Source organism: Eschrichtius robustus, chromosome 1 (assembly GCF_028021215.1).
Source record: "Eschrichtius robustus isolate mEscRob2 chromosome 1, mEscRob2.pri, whole genome shotgun sequence".
NCBI lineage: Eukaryota > Metazoa > Chordata > Mammalia > Artiodactyla > Eschrichtiidae > Eschrichtius > Eschrichtius robustus.
In genome coordinates this window covers 95,854,811-95,874,430 of record NC_090824.1, presented here as the reverse complement: position 1 = coordinate 95,874,430, position 19,620 = coordinate 95,854,811, and the positions used below count along the sequence as shown (strand labels likewise).

Below are 19,620 nucleotides of genomic sequence, written 5' to 3'. Positions count from 1 at the left end.
GTCGTCTTGCATCCCATCATAGCACACTTTGGTAAGCACTGGCATGGAGAGAGGGAGATGTGGAGGTGAGGACTTGACGTTTTGACCATTGTGTCCATCTCTCAAGTGCTGCCGTAATTTGGGCCTAATCCTCTTGCTGTGCTTGACTGGGTGAAGCTTTGTTTGTGGAATTTCTTAGAAGCCTCATCTTCCAGCACAGGCATTAATTAGGGCAGTGCCATTGACCACAGGTGGCTGACTCATTCCAGCAAGGAAGAAGGGAGAGTGAGGAAGAACATTTAGTGATGGGGAGCAGATGGGACTGTAATTGCAACAGAGGGGCAGGAGGAGGGAATACACAGGATAGAGGGACGCAAGCTGGGAAGAGTCAGCTATTGTCCAAATGTTGTCATGGTTCAGCCTGTTCACTCTTGTGGGTACTGTGATAAAGGGTTGTCCTTAGTGAATTGCATATCATGACTCATGAGCTACTCGGAGAAAGAAAGAAAAACATCAAAATGAAAGTATAGCCCAGTGGTTTATTAGCACACCCAGTGATTTTCATAAACCTGTAGAATTCAGTGGTGAAAGGAACTTACCGAGGTCATTTAGTCCATCCCTAGACTCATAGGAAGCACTCTTATCTGTGCACTTCCAGAAATGACACGAGGAAGCATGCGGTGCCGGTGGTGGATAGGAGCCCAAGAGTCTTGCCACGGCCCAGCCTCCCTTATCGGCCAAGGCCGCTGTAGAACAGAAAGGGTTATTATGGCCCAGATTTCTTCCATGGGGAGGCTGGGGACAGCCTGGCTTTGGTCCTCACTACATCTTAATCTTTCTTGTTTGCTGGCTGCTGAATCCAGATTGACTCTCTCCCTTTTCAAAAAAAAAAAAGGAGACAGATTTTGTACTGGTGAGACTGCTTGGAAATGGAACTTCTCCTGTGGTCTTAGCTTATCCCTATTTGCTTTAAGATGATCCTTTTGCCCAAGGGATACAGTGATTTCAGATCAGTGCCCTCACTCTTTAAATACCTGATGTCTTTTGCATATCTAACTTTTCTGCTTGTTGTTTTTTGTTTTGAATGGGTTTTTTTTTTTTTTTGGTTTGCTTGTTTTTTTGTATTTGAAATAATAAGGTGGACCCAATCCAAAAGACGCAAGTAACCATTTCCCTTTTTCAAGAAACTCCAAAGAAGGTGCCATGATTTGCCTTGTTGCAAGTTTTGAAATTCTTTGCTTTCTCCAACCTAAATAATAATAGACTGTAAACTCTATGAGGGCAGGGATTTGGGATCTTTGAATCACTGAAGGATCTATATCAAGCATAGGGGCTGATTCATAATAGTCACTGATACAGTTTCTTAAGTGAATGAATGTGTAAATAATATTATGATGTCATGTTTGGATAGCATGTCACGGTTGTAAAGTATTTTCCATGAGCTCATCTGATCCTCACAACAGTGTCTTCAAAGTGGATAGGAACTGGTGTTTTTATCCTCATTTCGTAGGTGAGGTAAACGGGTCTCAGAGGCGGCATGGTCTGCGCAAGGCTTCACACGGAGTCAGTGATATGCGGTTCTATTCCTGAAGACCGTTTCGCAACCTGGAGTCCAGGAAGACAGGCCCAGCTGTTCTTCTGCATGATAGTTCCTGCTTCTCTGGACTTTCATGGAATTCTCCTTCTTTATTTTCAGATTACAGGACAGGCCCGTGTTTCACTGTGATCAGCAACCAGATGTGCCAGGGACAGCTCAGCGGGATTGTCTGTACAAAAACACTCTGCTGTGCCACGGTCGGCCGCGCCTGGGGCCACCCCTGTGAGATGTGCCCAGCCCAGCCCCACCCCTGTCGCCGCGGCTTCATTCCAAATATCCGCACAGGAGCTTGTCAAGGTAAACCCCGGGCCGGTGGAGTTATTAATGGATTCATCTTATTTGCTCTGGAGAGCCATTCTCCAGTGAAGTTGGAGAGAATGGAAAAGCAGTGTCAGAGGCATAACTTCACGATTTCGCTGACGGCATGATATCCAACTTAGGCATTAGGAGCGTGGCTCCAGAGACAGCAGCTGGCCCCCCTGGATTTTTCCTTGCCAGTGGTTCCCCCCTCCGACCCCAAAAGTGTTTCCCGGGGGTGGTATGATTCTGTTTAGAGCAAAGCTGTGTATAAACACAAAGCAAAATTTGTGAATAAGGTAGTTTGTTTTTCTTAATTTTTTCCCCCTTCATTTGAAATTGCTGGAGTTCCTCTCTCTCATGGGTTGTACTTAGTTGACCTGAGGAAAATTGTTCCTCTCTCCATTTTACATGCTACATGATGGGTTTCTTTTTGTTTGTTTGTTTGTTTGTTTGTTTACAAGTCAGAAATAAATTAGGATTTGTTTCACAGTTTTAAATATCCCCAGATGTTGCCTGCTTGCTTCTTCTCCTGCCTCCCATGGAAGCCCTTACTCTGTTTTTGGCTTTTACTCCTGTTCTTCCAGCTGTACAAATTCTTTTATTGTCTGGATGTCTGGCAGGAAATAGGAGGAAGTGAACAGAGGCAGCTTCGCACTAAACTGATGGGACTGAAAACTCCCAGGCTGTATCTGTTTCCTTTAGACATCTTCAGTGCTTTTTTAGCAAGTTGCAGTGTTTAGAGAAAATTCAAGGTATGCTTTTCTGAGGCAAATAGATACTAGTTCGATTTTGTTCTGTATGTTAATTCTAAGGATAATATGCAATGAAACAGAACTTGAGCTTAATCACACAGTTCTGTGGATCTCCATTAAATTATACTTCAGTAAATTTCATTTCTGATAAACACGGTTGATCCTGGTCCCTGGCTTCTATGTACAACATGCAACTCTTTCGTATGCCCTTGAATGTATCTTTCTGAATGTTAGGAGCAGCGAGAAGTCACTTTGAAATCCTAGAATTACAAAAGGGTAAATGGTGCAATTTCATAAAATAAAGAGTAAGTTTTGTCCCCCTTTTTCTTTCGTGCCTTCTTATTTTTCTCATCCTTGGAAAGTCTCAAGGAGTTTTGAAAAAATTATTGGCCATGGTGTTTCGGAGTCAGCTAATACCCACGAACTCACAGAGAGTGACCAGAAAGCCAGATTTTGAGTACTCCACTGCCGCCCATGAGTCCTAGTCAGAGGCTGAGGTGCTGAGAGAATTCAGGGGAAGAGATGAAGAGGGAGAGGGAAGAGCTGCTTCTCTTTAGCTTTGATATTCATTTCATACAACCTGGACTTTTCCAGCATTTTCTTCCTGTTCCTTCCTGACTCTTCAACATCCAGTGGAAAAAAGAGTTTTTTTAGCAGAAGAAAATTTGTGAGAACCCATGGAATCAAAGTGGCAGTTATATTGCCACTGTGAGAATGAAATTCTTCATGTTTGGTTGGTTTTTTCCAGAGAAAGTCTGTTATCAGCTTGGGGTACTCTCTCCTTGCTGGTGTTTTTAGTCTTTCGGCCACATGTGAGGGGCTGTGAGCAATGGGTTCAGAAAGGAACTTATTCTGTCTTCAGCCTTGGAACGTATGACCAGCAGAGAAGTGCCCTCATGTATATTTCCTGTTGGCCAAAAATCATGATCAACAAGACTGTCTAGTTTTGCTTCTATGTCCAATTTTAATTTCAAATAACATTTTAATAAACATATTCAACATATCAAGAATGGAAAATTCTGGTGTAAGACAAAATAGAGATCAGCTGTAAAACATAATCTAATTATACTCACATATTCTCGTTCATCTGTGAGCCAGGACATTTCACTTAAAACAGTAAGTGATACTTTTGTACCAAAGTATCAAAAGTGATACTTTCTGTTGTTAAGTTAGTACCCCTTTTCCTGCATGGCAACTCGTTTCAAAAACACAGATTATTAGAGATTTTACAGTTGGCAATTGCTCTCTCACTTCACACAATGAAGAGTAAAACTAAAGGGTACATAGGCTTCCAGATTTCTAAAAAATACCCAGAGGAAGAAAAGTTAGACTGCCGCCCTGGGGTTTCTTATTAAACCAGAATTTTGTGTGTTATGGATGAAGAGATGGAGAGAATATACATGTACTTTTATAAACATCTTTCTAATGAGCCTGGAGTGATTACTTTTGTTCCTGGAAGGGTAATATTTGGGGTTCCATGTAGGACCATAGCGATTTCCTAGGTGCTGGGGATCCAGCAGTGAACAAAACAGACAAAGAACCTGCTCCCTGGAATCTTGTATTGAAAACATTTGATTTATAGAATGAAGCAAAGCAAAGCAGATATTTATTAGGTCAGCAAGTGATTGGTCCTATGCGGCAAAATGAGCAGAGTAAGGAAGGGTGGTGAGTGAGGGGGGGCGAGGTGGGTGTTGCCATTAGACTGGCATTGGGAGGGTCCCCTGCTGCAGTGGGGCAGAGATCTGACGGGTAGGACAGCAGGAGCCATGTAGCTCTACAAAGAGTAGTCCAGGCAGGGGGCCATCACTGCAAAACCCTGAGGCAGGAGCGACCTTGTTGTATTTGAGGAATGGCAAGGAAACTATAGTGGATGGAGAGGTGTGAGAGAGGGTGGAGGATAGGAGATGAGTTCAGAGAGGAGAGGGGTCAGGTAGACTCCTCTAGGACTTAGCATGGCCTTAAGAGTTAAGCTGAGCTGGAACAGGATCCGACTTACCTTTAAAAAGGTTCCCTCTGGCGGCTGCTCTGCTCTCACTTCTTGGCCTGATTTCCTGTGTTGTTTAATTTTTATCGTGCAAGACAATTCTCCAGAATCTACGGTGAACATTTTCCATCTCATCTGTATAAAAGCATTAGCTGTCTCGTGTAGTCTGAGTGACCTCATTCAAATAAATGCTGTTTGAACTGAATCACTCCATACAACTCTTAAAGACAGTGTTATTATAGAAATGTGTTACATTTTGATTCTAGGCATTTCTTGAATACTTCTAGTTATTACTGTCAATCTTTTTATCATAGTATCCTTGTACTTTGCAGCATGCATAATAAAACTCACAAAAGTTAGTACCAACATTCTCCTCTGCATGAGGGAAGATGGAAGGTAGGAAAATAAAGAATACTTGTGACTTCCAATAGAACATTATTGACCAAGTTATGTTACTCAAATAATTTATTTCGCATAACGTAATTGTGAGAAACAGTGTCTCTCATCATGTTCCAAATATTGTGATGGACAAATAGCTCATTGATATAAGTGTGATAATATAAATGTGGGCAAACTATCATGTTTTCTTCTGCAATGAATTTTATATGTATCTCTCCTCCCCCACCCCCTGCCCCATCCCTTGCTTCTGAAATCTAACAGATGTGGATGAATGCCAGGCCATCCCTGGGCTCTGTCAAGGAGGAAATTGCATTAATACTGTTGGGTCTTTTGAGTGCAAATGCCCTGCTGGACACAAATTTAATGAAGTGTCACAAAAATGTGAAGGTAAGAAATATCATGCTTTGCAGTTAAGGGGTGGAGGGGCAGGCAAAACCCAAATCAGTGACAAGGTTTTTTGCAAATTGTTCCTAAATCCTTCTGTCTTTGTCATTCCTGTGAATGTGTACATATAATATCCTTACCGGGAATAATATGCCTTTCTGCTATTGAACCAGAAAAAGCCTGCAGCTTTTTCCATTTTTATAGACCCAAAATAAGAGATCCATCTGAATCAAATTAAATATTAAAACATGAAATATTTTGAACCAATATTTGGGTTAAAATGTTCAAGATACATGTTTTTGTATAGTTCTAGAGACATGAATTTAAATTTGATCATTACATGTCATTCAGAATGACATATCTTCTGTTGTTTTTCTAGTCAAAATGTATGTTTGATTTTTTTTTTACCTTTGGAGAGATCTATTAACACTTATATTTATGCTCCTAGTACAAGTTTAGGATTTCCTTTTCTGCCTATCAAATGGAAACCTTTTAATGTTAATCAAACAGAAAAATAACTTGAGGTAAATTTATATATTTGCATTTAGTTTATAGATTGAGCTTCTAAAAATGTGTGTACAGAGAATGTGTTCACATTCACCACTTCCGCTATTTGCCAAAAAGAGCCCTGGTTTCCAAGTGTAATAAATATTTTTTTCATGAGAGGGAAACATCCAGGAAGTAACTAGGCAGCATTGAATTCTTTTCTTTAGTGAGTTCATGTACCTTATATATGTAATGTCTGAAAACAATGTAACAGCATTCTTAAGGCAACATCTCTCATCAAGCTTAGTGGAGAAAACTTTTTTCCTTCATTCTCAACTCGTTGTCTTTGGGGTGATATAAGATTTCATTTAGATGCAAGCACTTTTGTTGAAAGCAGTTGCTGTTGTATCTATATTCCTAAACCCTAGCACTGAGGAATACTTCATTCTAAGTCATTTGTCAGGAATTGGATCATTAATCTTCTTTGTTGATCTCCAGGGTATATCATACATGCAAAAGGCAGCTTTAAATCTGAGTTACATTTAAGAAGTTTAACATCTACTTGCCCTGAAACTGAATAACTGTGTTAAAATTATCTTTATGGGTTAGAGTTGTTTTTAAGTTATTTATCATCCTATAATTTATAATGATATGTTCTTGAACATGTTATAAACAGTTGAGGTAGCTGTGAAAAATACTTAAGTTCTTTCTAAGGATGTAGGGCTTCTTAAGTTTCAATGAACAATAAAGTTGACTGTCTATAGGCCAATGTAATTTAGAAGTTATACTGTGGATTAAGTTAGAAGTAGAGAACGTTGATACTGAAAGGGCAAAGAACTTACCTGGTTTCACCCTTTTACGTTATATATTAAGGAACTGTCTTGGGTGTGTTAAGCGCCCTGACTGAGGTCATCAGACAGTGCTAAAATTTACTTTTTTTAAAAATAATTTTTATTGGAGTATAGTTGATTTACAATATTGTGTTAGTTTCTGCTGTACAGCAAAGTGAATCAGTTATACATATACATATATCCACTCTAGTTTAGTTTCTTTTCCCATATAGGTCATTACAGAGTATTGAGTAGAGTTCCCTGTGCTATACACTAGGTCCCTATTAGTTATCTATTTTATATATATTAGTACGTATATGTCAATCCCAATCTCCCAATTTATCCCTCCCCCCTTCCCCCTTGGTAACCATATTTGTTTTCTGCATCTGTGACTCTATTTCTATTTTGTAAATAAGCTCATTTGTATCCTTTTTTTAGGTTCCACATGTAAGCAATATCATACGACATAAAATTTACTTCTTTTGATTCACATTCTGGTGCTTGTTGTACCATATTATATTGTCTGTTTTCCTGGATGCAAGCCATTACCTCTACTTTAATAACTCTATTTCCTAATATTTTGAAATATTTAAAATATTATGGTATAGATTTCCAGGTATTATCATACATATCTTTTATGACATTATTAATAAGCTCTTAAGGTTTATTGCATGTAAAATCCACATCAACAAATGGGTCATTTTTAGGCTTTCTCTGCTTACTATATTCAGTTACAAGAGATGTAGTCAGCTTCAAGATTTAGGGCAATATGCTTCCTGTGGCTTGTCCAGTCTGTGTTTTGTTTTCTGGAATTATGATAGCTTCCAGTTTCAACTAGAGTTGTTTTTCTGTGACACTTTCTTTCACTCAGACCAGTCAATTAACATCAGTCAGGATTGCTTACCTTCTCTCGTTGTGAACTAGATAGAAGATGCACAGAATTAATGCTCGGACTGAAAGAAAAGTGATTCAAAATCCTTTTATTAGTGCTAAGAAACCTATTATAGTAGTGTGACCAATGGACCAGAAATTCAGGCTGAAAATTACTTAATCCTTTTCCACAATTTTTTCTTTTCCGGCTACATATTGAAGTCAGTAGCAAGATAAAAACAGAATACTTCTGGCTAGACCTTTTTTTTTTTTTCTTTCTCTTCCCCATCTCCTGTTACATTAAATTCAGATGATGGGTTTTTCCCCTTCCCTTTAATTTTTCTATGCAAAATTGATATTGGAAGAGAATGTCTTGTTAGTGCTGCATTTATTCTGGCCTGGAGACTGGTTTGGGCATTGTTGCCCCGCCTTACTCTGGTAGGAAAGTAGTCGGAAAGTCCTCTGAGAATGCTTGGTGAGTGGGTCCCCTCCTTCGACTTCCTGGCTCTTCTCCAGTTCCACCACTGCACCATGGGAATGGCATGACTTTGGGCCTGGGGTGATCTCCAGGCAGTCAATAGAAGGAATTCCAGAAAATCTGACCCCCACCACAGAGAAGAGCAAGAGCCCATATATGCCCTAGGAAGATGGTCAGGCCACAGTGGGGTTCTGTGCCCTTGTGAAAGTGGTTCTGGCACCTTTGCCATTACTTTGAGTGGCTTTTTTTTTTTTTAACTTGAAATAGACTATTTTATTTTATTTGGTGACTTACAATTTTTTTGAAATTGTTATTAGAGTATAGTTGCTTTACAGTGTTGTGTTAGTTTCTGCTGTACAGCAAAGTGAATCAGCTATACGTATACATATATCCCCTCTTTTTTAGATTTCCTTCCCATTTAGGTCACCACAGAGCCTTGAGTAGAGTTCCCTGTGCTATACAGTAGGTTCTTATTAGTTGTCTGTTTTATACATAGCAGTGTATATATGTCAATCCCAATCTCCCAATTCATTGAATGGCTTTTTAAATGTATCTTCCTCTTGACTTGGAGAGGAAGGAACTGGGTACCTGGAAGCCCAGAATAATTTTTAAAAATTCAATCAAAAATTGGTTTCAGCCAATTTACAAGATGCTTACCTTCACGCCGTCAGTGATGGTGAAAGCAGCTTTGTGTGAGATCTTCCTTTTGCAGAATTCTCCCTTACTTCTTAAAATATCCCCCTTTTCCCAAAACTTTTTGAAAATGTCATGTACCTAGTTTTATATCAACACGTGCAATTTAGGTACCTTTGAAATGTAAATTAGCGAGCTGAAGCGATTAAATAAAAATTATTAAAATTTCATAAACTTAAGAAGAAAAAGATTGAGATTTATAGCTGTGACTTGAGAAAAAGGGAAGCAGAGTTCATGCCCACCTTCGCTGTTGATTTTCCCAGTGACTCTGGAGTGTGCCCCCTGGAAGAACACACGAGCCTTTTCTTTTTGGAAACCAAATCCATATTTGCATAGGTTACTGTGGGAGGAAATTAAGAAATAAAACGTGTAATTAAAGGATTAAGTTTTATTTCTGGAAGAAGTCCCTTGCATTCCTAATTAACCACTAATATTTTGGGATTTAGATTATCACCAGCCCAGCCTTCAGCAATTACAACACTGTGTGATACAAAGGACTTTTTAAAAATGTAACTCTTAAGTCTAGTCTCTCCCTATTATGTAAGCCAAAAAAACCTTAAGACTTCCCTTTTCTAAAATAATGGCCTATTTATCTGATGGCTACTTGCTATCAGGGACTCTTATCCTGCCAGACACCAAGGAGAATTCCTGGGGCTACTTAACCCATTGCTATCTTGGGGCTCCATCCTCTGCAGTTTGGTGCAGGCCCTGATTCACTGTTCAAGGTCACCAGCTCCTATCCAATTGCTGAACAGAATCTCTGTGGTATAGGCACAAGAGCCCTGGGAATCAGGTAGACCTGGGCCGAACCCTGGCAATGTCCCTCATCCTCTGTGTGATCTTGGACAAGTCAGTTACCAGCTCTGAGTTACATCAACTTTCAAATGAGGAGATTGAACACAATGATATCTGGGAGTTCTTTCCAGTTCTGCAATCAGGCCTCCATCTCCACATTTCTCACTGTTTCTCAGTTGGGATCGGACAGCTGGGGCTACATGGATAAGAAACCATGCAAACTGGCATGCGTGGTGTGACTATAAACTGGTAATAATAAGGCTGATGTTTTTTTCGACCTGACTTGAAGTATCAGCTTGTTTGTTTTTTAGTCACATATTTTACATTGGATTTCAGGTGTCTAATAAAGCAATAATAATAATCTCACAGGCTCGGTGGCATTTATAATTATTAGTATCACATATTGCTTTTTAACAGCTGCCACAATTTTTAGTTGATTTTTTTCTCACTTTGTTAGTGATCTAGACAGTCAGGTTAACTGGTGGTTTCCCCCTTCTCTCAGTCATGTCAACATCCATGATCTTGGATGGAGCTCCTGGAGAGCTGGGTGTCCCAGGGATGCCTGTCCCAGAACTGGGACCCAGCTCTATCCCATCTGCCCTCCACAGTCCTTCCTCCCCTCCTGCTAGAGGAGCCCCAGGTTAGGGAAGAGGCCAAGGGATGGGAAGAATGCCTGGAGAGAGCAGATGAGACAGAGGGACAAGAAGGAAGAAGAAGAACAAAGGACAGGGCAGCAAATCAGGAGGGAAGGGACCTACCATTTGTGTATCTTCTTAGGTCCACAGCAAGAAGCCAGTGAGGCCACGGGCATAGCTACTTCCAGCAGCTCTGTCCTGCCCCAAGAAAACAGGGGGAAATGTTCAGAGCACAAAAGTAGCTCTTCCCAGCCAAGTTCTACTTCCCACCAGCCTCCTCGAACAGATTTACTTTTACAGCTGGCATTTGATACAGACTGACTTACAGAAACGCTGAGAAATCCACTGATCTCAAATTCTCTCCTGTGTAGGATCCCTGACATTCTATTAAAAGGTGATAAACAAACACAGTGTGCTAAGAGCCTGGAAAAATAATAGATTAGTATGAATGAGTTTCAGAGTGTAAGTGATTTTGTGATTGAAATGCTTTATTCCAGACTTTTATTGTCAGGGACTCCCACCACGGCCTGCTTATGAAATCAGAACTCGCTTTCCTTGCTAGGAAGTGATGGGACTGAGAAGCGGGGTGGTTCAGGAAACTAGAAGGGCCCTAGACATAGAAAGGGAAAGGGTGTGTCACTGAGGAGAGGACATTGAAGGGGCCATTTAATAAGTTCCTTCAAATTGAACAATTTGGCCTGGTACTTTTAGCTTTATCTGTGTGACAAGTAGGGAGGTACACTCTACGTTGTGTTTCCTGACCTGCTGACCTTTGAAGGTGTGCACCCTAAGTGGAAACCCTGCCCCTTCCTCCTGCCCAGCCTGTGGCACTTGAAGACTTGGGTTTAACATCACTTTATACACGAACCTCTTTGCTCTTGTTTCAGGTTTTACATGTGCCAGTTTTCTGAAGGCCTCAGTGGAATGCAAAAGCTGTGCCTAGGCACCGGAATTATAGAAATCAGGTTCTACGATCATACCTACAGTGTGAGGGTTAGATGAGTTGACACACATAAAGCATTTAGACAATGCCTGGCACTCAGTACATATTAATTCTTCTTCTTCTTCTTCTTCTTCTTCTTCTTCTTCTTATCCTCAGTAAAGGGTCCAAATCTAATGTAGCCAGCATATGAAAGATGTTTCCTCCACACTGCCAAAGTTAATCCTTGTTTTTTTTTAATTTTTTTAAAATTTATTTATTTATTTTTGGCTGTGTTGGGTCTTTGTTGTTACGCGCGGGCTTTCTCTAGTTGCGGCGAGCAGGGGCTACCCTTCGTGGCGGTGCGCGTGCTTCTCATTGTGGTGGCTTCTCTTGTTGCAGAGCACGGGCTCTAGGTGCACAGGCTTCAGTAGTTGTGGCACACAGGCTTAGTTACTCCGCGGCATGTGGGATCTTCCTGGACCAGGGCACCAACCCGTGTCCCCTGCATTGGCAGGCAGATTCTTAACCACTGCGCCACCAGGGAAGTCCCAGATTCTTGTTTTTAAATAACTTTTTTTTCTGACGTATGCTGTCACTTAAATAACCTCTTTGGATGTCGATGTCTACTAAGTGGCCTTAAAAAGGATGACAGCAGTCATTTATACAAACAAGTAGAAAAATGTTTCTTTCAGTAGACTCTATCTGCTCACATGATTTTTAATAGGCATCATGTGACTTAGACATTAACTTTTAGGGACATTTTGAGAAAGGTGCATTTGTGTTAATACCTTTGTGTTATGGTTATAACCTCCTCTCTCGTTAGATGAGGTTGTCAGATCCTCTAGGCTCTTTGATATACTTGTTTGGCTTTTTGTTGGTTTTAGGTAGTAGTGTGGCTGGTAAATACAGAAGGATCGATGCTAAAGAACTACCTTAAAATGAGCCTTGAGAGCATGGTTAGATTAAGGTTATGCCAGTTGTAGACCCTTAGGCTCTGTCCTTGGCTGTTTCTCTGCCTGACTTTCACTGACTCCACAGTGACGTTTACATCTGTCGGAGTAGAATATGCACCTTTCCCTTACACAACTTCACAAGGACGATCTGTCTGGGTTAGCACTGACCCTAACATAAGCGGTGACATATTGCTTGGTTTAGCCTCTAGCCTAGCCTAGAAGAATGGGGGTTTTGCTTTTAAAAAGGTTAAACTGCGTGGAAACAGTGTCACTGCTGTCTTTTTGACTAACAGGGTGAACTGGAGTCAGAAGACACTTGAACTCTATTTTGGCCCACTTAGAACTCTATTTTGTTTTACCAGTGAAGAGCAGTACTTTAACTAGAGAAGAAAAGTTCTTATTTTCAAACTACCCACACTGGCAGCCTGGCCGTTGCAACGGTTCCAGGAGGCTCAGGTCAGACCGTCCCTCTCCCTGGGTCAGTGCAGAAAGCCCCACTTGTCTTAGGGAAGAGGCCACATAGATACCTTGGGCCCTGAGTTCACTTTTAACCTAAGCAGGACATTCTCAGTTTCTTCTCTCCCCACACTGGTGCCACATCTGTCCACAACTGCCAGTGTCTGACTGTGGCTCTTGAAAAGGTCTCCTTGAAGGAAATGGTCTGATTTGTCTAAGTGACTTTGACTGCTTCCTTAAGGAGACCCAGTGGCCTCAGGCCCTGAGGACTAACCACAACTCTGACCTCAGCCGACCCCACAGGGAATTGGGGAATTGGAGTGGTTTTCAGAGTTGTACCCTTTGGGGCGAGATGACCAGACCATTATCCTTCCTCCACAATCAGTCGGTGGATGTGGGCGCCTGGGAAGGTTGTAACCCCGGGTGAGGCAGCTCTCGGCTGCTCAAGTGGTCCCTGAAGGAGCTGAGAGCTGGAGGCCATCTCCTGACAGCACTCCCAGATCTGGGACAACAAGTCATTTCCTGAAGGGGGATTTGGATGAAGCATCTCAGGGTCCACCACAATTCACTCTCTGAACCCAGAGAAAACCATCGCAGTGGCAGTTTGGGAGCCCCTGAGAATACCAAGTTAGCCACGTCTTGGTCAGCAGTCAGACCACGTGGTCTTCTCTGTAGGATTTCAGTATCTGTGGAAAATCAGATCGAAAACAAATGCAGGAAGTGACGCAGAATATACAGTGAATAGAAAGGGAGCTTAACTCAATGTGCAAAACACGAAGAGAAAAGGGAAAACAAAATTTTAAACAAAATATTTGGAATATTAGCAGGCTGTAGGGGCTTGAAACAACAGTACAGTTTTAGATTTTAAAGGATTTTAAGAAAGGATTTAAAGAAAGAATTTCTTTCATTTTGCTCTAGTCTTTCAAATTTGGTAAATTCCTTGGGTAAACCTGTCTTGAGAGAAGAAACACCCATTCTTTGAATTAACTATTTTATAGGCAGCTTTTATTCTCTAAAGATCGCTGTTTCTGGGAACATGATTTGACGAGTGTTACCTCTGAATTCTTGTAATGATGAACGGTTTTATGCTGTGTTCTACAAATACTGAAACTATTCTTTTCATTCCAGATATTGATGAATGCAGCACTATTCCTGGAATCTGTGACGGGGGCGAATGTACAAACACAGTCAGCAGTTACTTTTGCAAATGTCCCCCTGGTTTTTACACCTCTCCCGATGGTACCAGATGCATAGGTAGGTGTAATTAGAAACAGCATGCACAGTTTATGTAAATCAGTTCCATAATGGACATCATTCTAAGGGAGACATAAAATTCGTTAAGGGAGACATATAATTTCTCACTTGAGGTAAAATGTGCTTTTATGGAAATCTGTTAAGTAGTTGACCACCCTCTTGAAGAACAGAGGCAACTGTGGTCTTGTTTTGGGATTTTTGCCTCCCATAAAGAGATGATCCAGGAGACCCTACAGATAAACTCAGTCTAAAATTAACTTTGCAGTTATGTGACCGTCAGACCTTGAAGCCATCTTTGACTCCTCTCTCTCTTTACCCCCACCCTCAGTCATTTCCCAGGACCTATGTTAATTTGGATCTGAAATTTTGCAATAATCTTTTAATTGCTCTCCCTGCTTCCTGGCTTCCCTACAATCCATCTTGTCAGATTTATCTTCCTAAAATGGTGCTTTGATTAAATAACTCTCTTGCTCAAACACCTCTGGTAGTTTTCCATTAGGATTTGGAAATTAGTGGTTTTCAGTCTATATCCCATGGAATCTTCAGGTGCTGCAAAGCCCTCTAGGGCTGCTAGGGTTGGAGAGGGGGACAGGGCAAAGGGGGAGGCTGAGTGGAAAGGGTTCCTGCCTTCCCCTCCCCCTTCATACACACATGCCAGGCAATTTTGCTTTTATCTGGGTGGGTGTTAGGCTTCCATCTGGGTGGGTGTTAGGCTATCCACATTTTGCTATTACAAAATATCAATTAAATAAGAGGTTCTGTTGTTCAAAAACATAGATCTGACAATTGCTGGATTTAATGGTTGCTAAGAGTTCCTTCAAAGTCCGGTGTTCTAGAATAAAGTTCAAGTTCAAAAATGGACAGCCCGATAGAGAAGGAGCTTCACTCTGTGACCCCTCCCAACCTTGCTGACTTCTCAGCACAGTGACTGCTTCTCACCCCCAAACAGGCCATTCACAGCAATTGCTTCATTCATGTTGCACCACTCAGAACACATTCCCCAATGCAAGCCTCCTTTCACACTCCTACTCAGGTTCTCTATCTTTGAAGGTGTCCCAGATCAGCTTACCTGAAAGCAGTTCCCCCCCCACCCCGAACCTAAGGATATCTTATTAGAAATGGCTTTATAGGGAAATTCTGTGTTTCTGTATGTTTTTATCTCCCTAATTAAGTTGTAATTCTCCTTAGAGAACAGTAACTGCTATCCTTATATTCCTGGTGGTTCTCAGCACAATTCCTTGCATGTAGTAGGCACTCAGTAAGCATGTGTTGACTATCAAAATAACTAATCCCTTATTAATAGGACCAAGCTGGGGAGCCTATGGCAGAAGGCCTCGGAGGAAAGTGAAGTCTATCTTTCGATGTTTGTTTCTGGCCCGTAGTTTCAAAGACATGCAGCTTCACGTCCTCACCACAGGCCATGAATTTCAGACCAAGACAGAATTGCACTTGAAATTCTGAATTCCTTTTTAGTTAGTCACACATAATAAAAGCTGAGGGCAGTCTCTCCGTTGACATTTGAATAAGTGCAACTCATGAGGGAAACATATCTGGACTTTTCCTTAGAAGCAATGGTCGGTGGTGCCCGGATTGCCTGATTTTCCAGAATCTGTCCATAGATCTTGGAACTGCAGTGAAAGGATGGCAAGTGCAGTTCATGTAGCTCCTTTTTCTCCCCAAACTGTCCCAATTAACACATGACCTCCAGTGGATATGCCTAGCAGAAGTCCTTTCCTGGCCAGATAATAGGTAGATTTTTTTTTTAACCTTCAAAGAGAGCCCCAAACAGCATTCAAATGATTAATCCTTTTAACACATTTACATATCAGAAAGTTGACATTTTTAAAGTTCTTTCCTTTTTACCTAGTATATCCACGCTAACTTTTTACAAAAGAAGGGAACTAAGATTCCTGGGTCACCTCCTCGGTGTGAGGTATTTTATGGAAATTATCTGACTTAATGTTCAAAACAGTACTGTAGATGGGAAGAAGCTGAGGTTTGGGAAGTTTAGATAAATAATTTGCTCCAGTTGTTTAAGCAGTTAATAAGTGAGGGAGCTGGGATTCCAACTTGGGCTGAGTCTACAGTCCGGACTCCGCCCATTGCTTCCTCCCAATGACCATCGGATGCAGTAAACGTTCGCTTGCCATACCCCTAGGCAAGCACTGTTCCTCCTTCCTTGGAACTTTATGATACCCATAATTAGCAACTTACATAAAGTGATGCCAATGACATTTCTGCCTTCCCTACTGCTGCTGTTTCCTGCCATGGTAAACCACAGAGACCCCCAAAATTATCCCCAGTGGCAAGAAAATATGTATAGTCTCCAACTTTTAAACAAACCCAAGGTTTGTTGGCAAGTTGGTTATTTGGAATTAGTGAATCTAACCAATAGGAAACCCCACGTGTAGATAGTGGTATGTGGTATCTTCCTTATACATCTCTTTTAACCATGACATTCGAACTGTTACCTTCTGTTACCGCATTCTGCGACTCTCTCACCAGTTCTAACACTGCCTTTGTCGTGTAAGCGCTGGTAGAATTATTGCATTTTATTTTTGGTTTTGTGATCTTCGTTTGGCACTTTATAATACTTTGTGTAAGGCTGTCTTTTCATAGTAGTGTGTTCTGTCTCATCAATTCCCAGGAGTCTTAGAGATGTCTGGTACCTAGCTTGGGCCTCACAGCTCCTAGCTCCTAGTTGGCCCCAGCAATGTTAGTGATTGGCTAGGGGAGACCTGCTGACAGGCTAGGATGACCTGCAAACACCTATTGATATTTAATCCATCATATATTTGTTTCGATGTAATGTGATTTCTGGGTCCTGAGAGTAAGGCCAAGTGATTCAGAAGTGGAGAAAGGAAGAAAGTTTCTTACTCCTTTTCTGCCAGATGTCTTGACCAGGGCAGATTTAAAATAGATGAAGGTGTCTAAGGTTTCTCCAACCTTCATTTACCTCCTCTAAGTCTTACCATGCTTCTCCCTCAGCTCCCATAGATCTTCAGGTTACTTTAAAGCCACCCCTTACCCTCTATGCAAAGCGATCCAGCGCCAGATGATTTCCTTTCCACTTCCTTTGGCACTACCATCTGATGACATGGAAGACTTCAGGCTGGCATGCCCAAGGGTCAATTCCTCTGAATGGTTCCTGCTTTTCACAACTCTTCCCACTGGTTTTCTTTACAATTTTAAGTTGTGTGAATGTGTGTATTCTTAACAAAAGCTCTCCTGCAAAAAAAAATTGTAAAATGATTATTGTATATGCAGGTGCCATTTATAAATCAGGAACTGCCAGCAACGCAAATGTGGCTGGTTAATTCTTCCAGTCCTACCATTCACCATTTTGTTCAAGAGTCTCCGACCCGTTGATTTATCATATAAGTCAGCCAGCTGGGCAGTAAAATAATATCATAGATAATTTGCAAAATAATAGACATAAGGCCGTTAAGAGCTTGCTGTTGGCAGCTGTGGGTCCCAGTTTTGCTCTGAAAGATGGCCCACACTGCAAATTGTACATACAAATTTTGGTCAAGTGTTTATACTGGGTTTTGACCACCAAATTCATTTGAAGCTGGGATATAAGCCAGTTTTGAACATCTCTTCCCATTCTTAACAGCCTTTGGTTTCCATGCCCCAATATTAATCCTGGGGTATATGAAGTATTAGTGTCTTTAAGGCAAAGCAAATTAGGAAGCAGGAAGTTCTGTTTCTCCCCCTTCTGCACAGGGGAGGTGCCACCCATGTCTCCACAGAGCATTCTTTGTCTGCGCTTCCCTCTCCAGCCATTTACCCTGGACCAGGCTGGAGTAAAACTTGTTCTGCCTCTTTGCTGAGACTATTAGTCTGACCAGAGGTGCAGGAACTGGGACCACAGAAAATTTCTGGAAAGCACACTTATACTTGCTAGTGGTTTAAAGTACTTTTTAGAAATAATCTCATATCCTTTAAAGCTGGCCCATAATTTTCTTTTATAGTTTGTCTAGGTTTGATGTAGCCATCTTCACTCGACATTAATAATTTATTGCATTTTTATTTATTTATTTTGTTTATTTATTTATTTTTATATTTATTTTTGGCTGTGTTGGGTCTTCGTTTCTGTGCGAGGGCTTTCTCTAGTTGCAGCAAGCGGAGGCCACTCTTCATCGCGGCGCGCGGGCCTCTCACTATCGCGGCCTCTCTTGTTGCGGAGCACAGGCTCCAGACGCGCAGGCTCAGTAGTTGTGGCGCACGGGCCTAGTCGCTCCGCGGCATGTGGGATCTTCCCAGACCAGGGCTCGAACCCGTGTCCCCTGCATTGGCAGGCAGACTCTCAACCACTGCGCCACCAGGGGAAGCCCCCTCGACATTAATAATTTAAATGTTTCTAAGTCAGCCTTGGTTTTTTCATTTTATTTCATTTTATTAATTTATTGCAACCTTCAAGATTTTAAGGCTTTGTGTTTTTGAGAATGATGTAGATGAAAACAGTGATAGGGATGACCCTCTCTGATCAAATGATGGTTAATATGCAGACTTACAGGAAACACGAGGACAGACTTTTGACTACAAACAAATTCTTCACCTTACAAAAGGATTTCCCAGTTATATTCCTTCAAATGACAAGCATATTCAAAATACTAGTTACATTTCAAAACTTATTTTATAGGAACTGTACAGAAATACATTTTACTTAAAGAGAGATACACCCGTAATATATGATAGTTAGATCAAGGCGTTCTGCACTTGGCTACCTACCTCCTGTATTCCACCGCATGACCTCAAAGGCTCATGAAGCAGTTAGGTTTCTCCTTTGTCATGGGCTCTTTTCTGGTAACCCAGAGTTGTACTTCAGTGTGTCAGTGTTGTCACGACCGTCAGACGTCAGATGTAACCCAATAAAAGTGATATATAGAAATGTCTTCCCCTGTTGCTTTGAGAAGATACCATTCTGCCACAAAAGCAAAGTTCCTTCAAGAAGTATTGTATCCTATAGCACTAAGAACTTGCAATCATGTACATTTTGAACTTGTAAAGAATTAGTGCCTTATCAAATCTGTTAGGGCCCCAGGACAAAAGGAAACCTCGATGAACGAACAGTGGATCTGACTGCAAAATGGCTCGTTCCTTTAAAAAAAAAAAAAAACTCACACGTCTGACTCACGGTTTCAGACTGAAAAATAAGAAAGGTCTTTTAGAGATGTAACCTACAGTGCAGACTTCATGTTGTTTTAAAATAGATTTATATCAATATTTGCCTAAAGTGGCTCAAATTAGGTCATTTGAAACCAAGGACAACACAGTCTCCCTTCAGTATAGAGACATGTCTCTAGACCTAATTAACCATCACCGCCAGTGATTTTCTCCTTCTCTCTTTTCCTATGACCCATATGGTTGTAATCATTTGTTCCCACCTTGGGGACGGAATGTGGGACTTGGGCCAAGTGCACCAGCTCACAGGGGCAAAAGGTGTGAGATGGAGGGATTTCTGCCTGAGCGCTATTCCCGAGTGGTGCTCACAGCTTACCTTCCAGGGCTGAGTGTCACCTCATCCTGCTCGAGCCCCACTGGGAAATGTGGAGGTGCTGGGGCAAAAGAGAGTCGTTTTACCTTTGATCTCAGTGATGTGTGTGGCGGTTTCTTTGTCCTCTCAGATGTTCGCCCAGGATACTGTTACACGGCTCTGGCAAACGGGCGCTGTTCTAACCAGCTGCCGCAGTCCATCACCAAGATGCAGTGCTGCTGTGACGTCGGCCGGTGCTGGTCTCCGGGGGTCACTGTCGCCCCCGAAATGTGTCCCATCAGAGCAACGGGTAAGAGCCCTTCCATTTATCCAGAGTATCTCTGCTCAACCCCCCGCGAGCCCAGGGGCAGTGT

At 41.6% G+C, this 19,620-nt stretch overlaps 1 protein-coding gene across 1 annotated transcript in view; it reads left to right on the top strand.

The window, feature by feature from the left end:
* Positions 1 to 19,620, top strand: part of FBN1 (fibrillin 1) — a 252,869-nt gene that overhangs the window by 111,302 nt on the left and 121,947 nt on the right. The window contains exons 7-10 of the mRNA XM_068551179.1: positions 1,676 to 1,873; positions 5,273 to 5,398; positions 13,642 to 13,767; positions 19,398 to 19,556. Of these exons, the coding sequence (XP_068407280.1) occupies positions 1,676 to 1,873; positions 5,273 to 5,398; positions 13,642 to 13,767; positions 19,398 to 19,556 (609 nt within the window). The remainder of the gene's footprint in view (positions 1 to 1,675; positions 1,874 to 5,272; positions 5,399 to 13,641; positions 13,768 to 19,397; positions 19,557 to 19,620) is intronic.